The 7,352-nt window shown below is 33.0% G+C and overlaps 1 protein-coding gene across 1 annotated transcript in view; it reads right to left on the bottom strand.

Moving 5' to 3' along the window:
• Nucleotides 1-2,481: 2,481 nt before the first annotated feature.
• Nucleotides 2,482-7,352, bottom strand: part of LOC106774355 (probable copper-transporting ATPase HMA5) — a 7,367-nt gene continuing 2,496 nt past the window's right edge. The window contains exons 4-8 of the mRNA XM_014661325.2: nt 6,833-7,000; nt 5,638-5,892; nt 4,818-4,940; nt 3,643-4,128; nt 2,482-3,158 (exon numbers count right to left, since the gene is read on the bottom strand). Coding sequence (XP_014516811.1) covers nt 2,766-3,158; nt 3,643-4,128; nt 4,818-4,940; nt 5,638-5,892; nt 6,833-7,000 — 1,425 coding nt within the window. The 3' untranslated portion in view covers nt 2,482-2,765. The remainder of the gene's footprint in view (nt 3,159-3,642; nt 4,129-4,817; nt 4,941-5,637; nt 5,893-6,832; nt 7,001-7,352) is intronic.

The raw sequence follows: 7,352 nt of genomic DNA, 5'->3' as shown, positions 1-7,352 counted from the left end.
GTTCACAAAACCTTTATGTGTGAGAACATATTTTTTCTCTATACTCTCTCCTTCAATCTCTAATATCTCTAAATGTTTTCCTCTATCTTTTTCGTCCCCCCTTTTTTCCTTCCACAGAGTGTGTATTTATAGGCACATATTGTAATATTAATGTGATCTTGCCTTAATGGCGAATTAATTGACAATGGACAAAATAGGGAAAGAAATGGCCTTGATTGCAAAATAAAAAATAAACCAAACAAATATTCAAGACATTAATTGTAATTATTTTCAGACAATATAATTCAAATTATTACCATATTAAACTAATATTTCAAAAACATTCTAAAGTGACGTGTCCTGCATTAAGGAAGATTATTTTATTATTTTCTTTTTCCTTTTTTTTCCTTACCCACCATTAATTATTATTCTCTTATTATTTAATTTTGATTATTTACTTTCCCGGACGAAATTGGGTGTTGACATTAGTAAAACAATGTTTTGTTATTTCTGGGATCAGCCCTACTTATATTTTTTGTATATGTTAAGAGTGCTTATACTAGCATTCGGTTCCTTAGAGTGCTCGGACTTGTACTGACACTCGATTTCAGTAGTGCTCGGTCTTTTACCAGCACTTGGTTTCTTCACAATATTTTGTATGGTACTGGTATTTGACTCTAACAGTGATCGACCTAGTTAAATAGTATTCGATCAAAACCAAATAGTGTACGACCTAAGTAAATGGTGTTAGTTCTAAATCACAAGTGTTATTTAGTTTTAGAATTCAGTTATTCTGATATTCGGCTTGAAAGATGTTCAACTCATGCTTGACTTTTACTCTTTGCATGATCGTTCGGTCATGTTCACCTATAGGGAATAGTATCTCGTTCGGTCTTGTTCATAGGAGATGTTAAGCTCTTCCTTTTGGTTGTACTCAATGATGATGATTGTTTTATGGTTTGGTTTAATTTTACTTAAATGTATTATGGATGAAGAAGTATGTTGGTATTATATTTCAAGTTGGTGTGGAAGAGAATTCCAAGGAGGAATGTTTCAGTGATTGGTTATTAAATTGGTAAAGTATGAATATGGATAGTGAAATTCACAGCGTTCATCCTGAAATTCTAATGATTACTAGTTCTCAAGTAGAGATAGGTAAGTCATGTAGTGAGAATGGCAGAAGGCCCTAGTCTAAGGGGGGACCTTAGATAAGGTATAACGGGCTAACCTTAGGTGGCAGCTGAGGGGTTTCCAGTTATTACACCATCCGGGTGCAAGAACGACCACAAGCTACATATTCATACAATCCTGATGGTTAAGTCAAGGAGTAGGTCATTGTATGTATTTTATGTATGGTTATTGCTTGAAATATATATGTATGATGATTGATGATTGCACTTTACAAATGTCTTGTCTTATGTTTTCCGTTCGATCACAAAGGTGAGGAGTGTTCATTGGAGCAGGCTTTGGAAGACGAGAATCCTGAAGTCTAGATTAGGACCGCTTGGTTAGTAGGCTTAGTATCTTTTGTTTACCGTTCGGTTTAAACTTAGTTGTAGAACCGTTCGACTTATTCCTATATTTTGTATCAGACTTAGGTACTTTTGTGAAACTTTAAATCTTTAAAAGTTTTAGAACGTCCGTAAACCTTTATTTAATCCCACTAACTGTCCTACGGTTTTATTATATGTTGACTCTTATATATAGTATCTAACTATATTTTTGAGATTTTACAATGGACAACTTGTATAGATGATAAACCCAAACAATAATATTCTAAAAAACTTGAAGCTAAAGCATATCTAAAAATAAAAAAGACAATGATATTTTAATAACTTTTTTTAACAAAATTTTAAAAATAAATTATATATCACTATTTTATTGATTTGTATATTTGCAACAGATCAAACAAAAACTGTCACATAAGCTATTGTAACAAAATTATTTAAAGAAATTATTAAAGATACATTTTCTAAATAAAAATGCAAAATTGTGATTTTTCCCATCGGTGCGAACATGACACGAAACACGAAGTGTCGGTGGGTTGTGGAAGATTGTTCTTTAGAAAGAAATGATACTGATGGTAGATTATGGCATAAAGTAAAGTTGAAGCAGACGTTTGAATTAGGATAATGGCAATGTGTCAACTTGGTCTACTTGCAGCTTGGTGGAGAAGTAAATGGGGGCATTAATATAGATTCTAGATAATATACTCACAAAAAATATATATAAACCAATTTTCAAAATTAAACTTAAGCTTATTAATTTGGATTGGGCTAAATCTTATTCCTTCCATTTCAAACTGCTGCATATTCAAACAAAATTTCATATTAATTCACATTTGGTAAATGTTAAAATTTTGACAAATGCTTAGAACCATAATTAAGAAATTACAAGTAATTTTATTTATTGGGATGGATAAAAATACATAATTTTCAATAAGATTTCTCCTTTTAATTCTTTAACCAATATCTTGAAGAACACTCATTCCATTGAGTGTCATTTAGCAATCTTAACAATGGAACCTGTTAATAGATTCCTGATTCATTTCCAATCTCTTGTTCCAACAACCTCAAGATCTAAACTGCTGATACATGACTTGGTATTGATGTTGGTCAATTAAATAAATTATTTCCATGAAACTCTGAATTTCAGGCAGACCTATTTTTTGACAGAATTGTAGCAGTAAAAGAATTGCATCAACCGGGGTAACAAAAAAGTTACATCTGACCTGTCTTATGGCCAAAATGTGAGATTAATCAAACTGGAGGGCATAGATATGGTCATCAAGGGGATTCTATATGCAGAGGTTTTTTATAGAACTGCAGCAGAAGAGAGGATGAAACCACACTAAGAGAAGAAGCAGCCATGCAAGCACCAGCAAGCCATGGGGGCAATCTGATTCCTGCAAAAGGGTACAAGACTCCAGCAGCAATTGGCATGCCTAGAATGTTGTAACCAAGAGCCCAGATGTAGTTCAGTCGGATGCGTGACATGGTCTTTCTGGATAAATCTATGGCTGTAATCACATCTTCCAAACTGCTTTTGACCAGAACTATATCGGCTGCTTCTATGGCTATGTCAGTTCCAGCACCAATTGCCATCCCAACATCAGCAGCAACCAGGGCTGGCGAGTCATTTATTCCATCACCTACCATTGCCACAGTCATTCCTTTCATCTGCACCAAGATTAAGTTTCAAAATTAAGAAAACGTTTAACCTTTGTTAGTGACTGTTTTGAGAAATTTGTTTGTTCTCAGTGAACAAAACTCAGTTTTCTAAAATAGTATTTAAACAGAACAGAAGACAATGAAAAGGCATCTGAAGTTTTTTCAGTGTTTTGGTTTTGGTTTGAAAATAATAATAAATTTTGAATGATAAATTGACTGCAAGCAGTGCAAACTTAAAAAATAGCTTTTTAAACACAAAAAAAATGTGTAAAGGGAAACAAACAAGCAAAAGGACACTGGTATTTTGATACTCAATTTTTGTACACCTATTTACTACTTTTCACCTTTTCTTTTCTTTATAAATACAAAAGTTTACTTTTTTTATGATTATTTTACCTCTATGTTTCACTTTTTCTTAGTTAAGTAGATCCAATTGATAAATACTGGCTTTTAGCATGATCTTCTTTAAGCTTAAAAGGTTACAAAGCTTTACCTGCAAGTCTTTCACCTTGTTAGCTTTGCCAACAGGATCTGTCTCAGCAAAAACCTCATCAATACCTACTTCATTTGCAATAGCAGTTGCGGTAGCACGGTTATCACCAGTCACAATGATGCTTGAAATGCCCATGGAGTGGAGAAAAGATACAACACGTCTAGCCTCTGGCTTTACAGGATCAGTTATACAGAATGCACCAGCAATCTTTCCATCAATTGAAACTAAAATGCAAGTTCTAGCCAGATTTTCATTTTCAGAGATGTACTTCTCAACCTGAGAACCTATTGGAATATTACAAGCATGCATGAGTCTCTTGTTTCCAACTACAACCGTTCTATCACCAACTTTTCCACTTACACCAGCTCCCATGTGTACCTCAAAATCATCCACATCGAATATTTCCTCTGTGGAAGAACCAAACTTCTTGCGCAGCCTCTTCGCATGTACCACAACAGCTTTTGCTATCGGGTGCTCACTGCTCGCCTAAAAGTTTGCATACATTAAGATATATCTGAATTATAAAAACTTCACTGTCATTTAAATCTGTTCTCCTTTATAATTATCACCTTCAATCAACAAAGTGTGAATTTTAAATACCAAATACGATGGAGGTAGTACACACCAAATTGATTTTTTTCTCGCCAAATTTATGGTGTATATGTTTGGTTCACTTTCTTTTCAGGAAATAATCGTTGTTTTTGCTAACTTCATAAAGTTATTAGAAAAAAAAATTATTTCCCTCGAGAAATTTGTTACTGAACATGCTACAAATGAAGATAACAAATTTTTTTCCTGTGTTTTTCAAATTCATTTGACATATATTTTAAAATAAACCGTTTGAAATCTACACAGAAAGAAACAATTTTTATTTTCTCTACAAGAAAGTGCCTAAATAAATTTTGCACACAAACATGCTATAGATGAAGATAAAATGCTTTTGCCTTGTGTTTTTCAAATGTATTTGAAATCTATTATAAAACAAACCACTTGAAATCAACCTTAGATAACATTCTTTTTCCATTACAAGACAACCACTTTCGTTTTATAAAATTAGATTCAATCTCTCTTATATTAATATCTTTCCATCACAGGCTCCCAAAATGTTAACAGTAACAAATTACATCAAATATTAAGATATCCAAATAACTGCAGTATTCAGCATAGAAAAATACCTCCACAGCAATTGTCATGTCACATAACTCCTCCATAGAAAATTCAGAAAACAGAACTGCGCTAACTACCTCTGGCTTCCCAACTGTTAGAGTACCAGTCTTATCAAACACAACAACAGTTACCTGCAATGGAGACATTGGGGACAGTTAAAATGAGATTTCAACAAAAAAATTCTCATAAAATTATGCATAACATGAACGTCACAGATGCAATGAAAAATGAAACAGTTTGGTCTAGCAATATGTGTGTGTGCGAGTGAGAAAGAGAGAGAGTGTGTGCGTGCATGTCATCATGAGAGAGTGAATTTTGACCATTGGATCAAATCATTAAAGTTTAAAATTAAAGGATAAAATCATTTGATTTGTGTAAGATGTCATGTTATTATTAAACAACTTTTAATCCCAACCATTCATAGATGGTTATATGCCAAATTTCTTTCTCTCATTCTCCTTTACAGACACTCCTAAAACTCGATACACCCCTACCCTACACATACACATACGGCATTGACCTTGATGATTTAGTGCAGTCTTGATTATCTGACTGCACAATCTACGTATAAAATCCTGAGAAAGAAGATATAGAAACATCCTGCAAGAAAATAATATATAAGCATTGACAAATTCTTTTGCCCCGCTTCATATATATGCAGTTTATTTATCATAGTATAAGAATTTGGACAAGGAAAAATGGAAAGACCAGCATCATCCATAAAAGGGAAAATTATGAATGTTGAAACAAGGGAAATAGTTCCTTTTTTTGTTTTACTACATACTACAATTTGTGATATGAAGTAACAGGGAAAAGAAATAGCATTACCTTGTGTGCCTTTTCCAGTGCATTTCCGCCCTTTATGAGCACACCTTGAGAAGCACCCATGCCTGAAGCAACCATGACTGCTGTTGGTGTAGCAAGTCCCAGAGCACATGGGCAAGCAACAACCAATACAGAAATAGCAAACTGTAAAGCAAGCTCGAATGCATCCATTGCTGTTGGTATCCAATGTTTAGGGAAAATACCAGCTTGCCCAGGAATGAACCATCCAAGCCAAGTTATCAGTGCCACAACAACCACCTAAGGATGCAACAACAAACTAAGCAGCTTCCCAAGAATGAAATTATGAAATAATGTTGCGATGCTGATATCATGCAAGGTTTAAATAATGCAGTGTCTTTATCATCCCTTCATTTTAAGTCAGACAATATCAGCGTATAAACATAAAGGTGAAGCAACAAAAGTAATTAGATAACTGTGGCATATTCCACTGTTTTGTAATGCGTCCACATAGAACAGGAAAGGATAGAAACGCTACAAAAATATAAGTGACCCCTTTCCAGATCACCCAGGCAAGAGAATGCTCACCAAAAACATGTTTATTAAGTGAATTTGTTTATTCTCAACAATAAGCATATATCTATTCTATAACAATATATAAAGTCAATGCTAAATTTTGGTGTACATTTTTTGAAGACATTTTTTACACTCATTTATTTCATAATTGTATAAGCCCTGTCAAAAATAAAGTAACTGTTTTAAATTTGAACTTTAATAATAAAGACTATATGTGTGTGTGTGTGTGTGTATATATATATATATATATATATATATATATATATAATAAATATACCTAATTCCTACAAAGTGTACTTTAACTTTAAAAGTCTACAATTATCTATAATTATAATTCGGTTATATGGGTAATGTGAGATGTCCAAGAATAATCACAAAGTTGTTTTATTTTTACTTTTTTCAGAAAAACTGTATAGTAGTTACAAATTAAATTTTAACAATTATATACACTATTGTTAAATTTTAACAATTTGCATATTGTATTATCAAATGCATAATAACAAAATAGTATAAAATTACCAAATTAAGTTTAATAGATTAAAAAAATTAAACTTAATAAAAAGGCGGTCATACAGGCGCAGAGCCTGTAGTCACTACACGTAGATGAAACGATTTTTAAGGGAAAAAAAAAACTAGAAACATACAGTTGAGGAGCAACACTTACTATTGGAACAAAAACCCTTGAAATATGGTCAGCAAGTTTTTGAACTGGTGCTTTGGCAAGTTGAGCAGCTTCAACGAGTTGAACTATTTGAGAAAGTGCAGTGTCTGATCCAACATGTGTGGCCTTAACCAGCAAGCATCCATTTTCATTGATGGTTCCACTGATGACCTGTCCAGCATATTAAACAAAATTAAAATTAAATTAAAATGCTCTTACCACGATACCATGACACCTTTACACTAATTAGAACCTCTAGAAGTTAGAATAAAATAAATACAGAAAAATTAAAGGATACATAATTCACTGCATACCCCTTCCCAAGAAAATTAAAGGTTCCATATTTCACTATAGGTATCCACTCACCTTTTTGGTTACACCTATTATTATGAATTCCACACACAAACCACAAGAAAATTGTGAATTTATGTGTCACATGCAGAAAAGAGAATCATGATTATATTGTAACAACCTTGACTACCCGGTAGGAGATTCAGAAGGAAGGGAAAACTGTTAGAAGAAA

This window comes from Vigna radiata, chromosome 9 (genome assembly GCF_000741045.1).
Source record: "Vigna radiata var. radiata cultivar VC1973A chromosome 9, Vradiata_ver6, whole genome shotgun sequence".
NCBI classification, from domain to species: Eukaryota; Viridiplantae; Streptophyta; class Magnoliopsida; order Fabales; family Fabaceae; genus Vigna; species Vigna radiata.
Note: the sequence above shows the minus strand (reverse complement) of the source record. Positions and strands in the feature narration are given on the sequence as shown.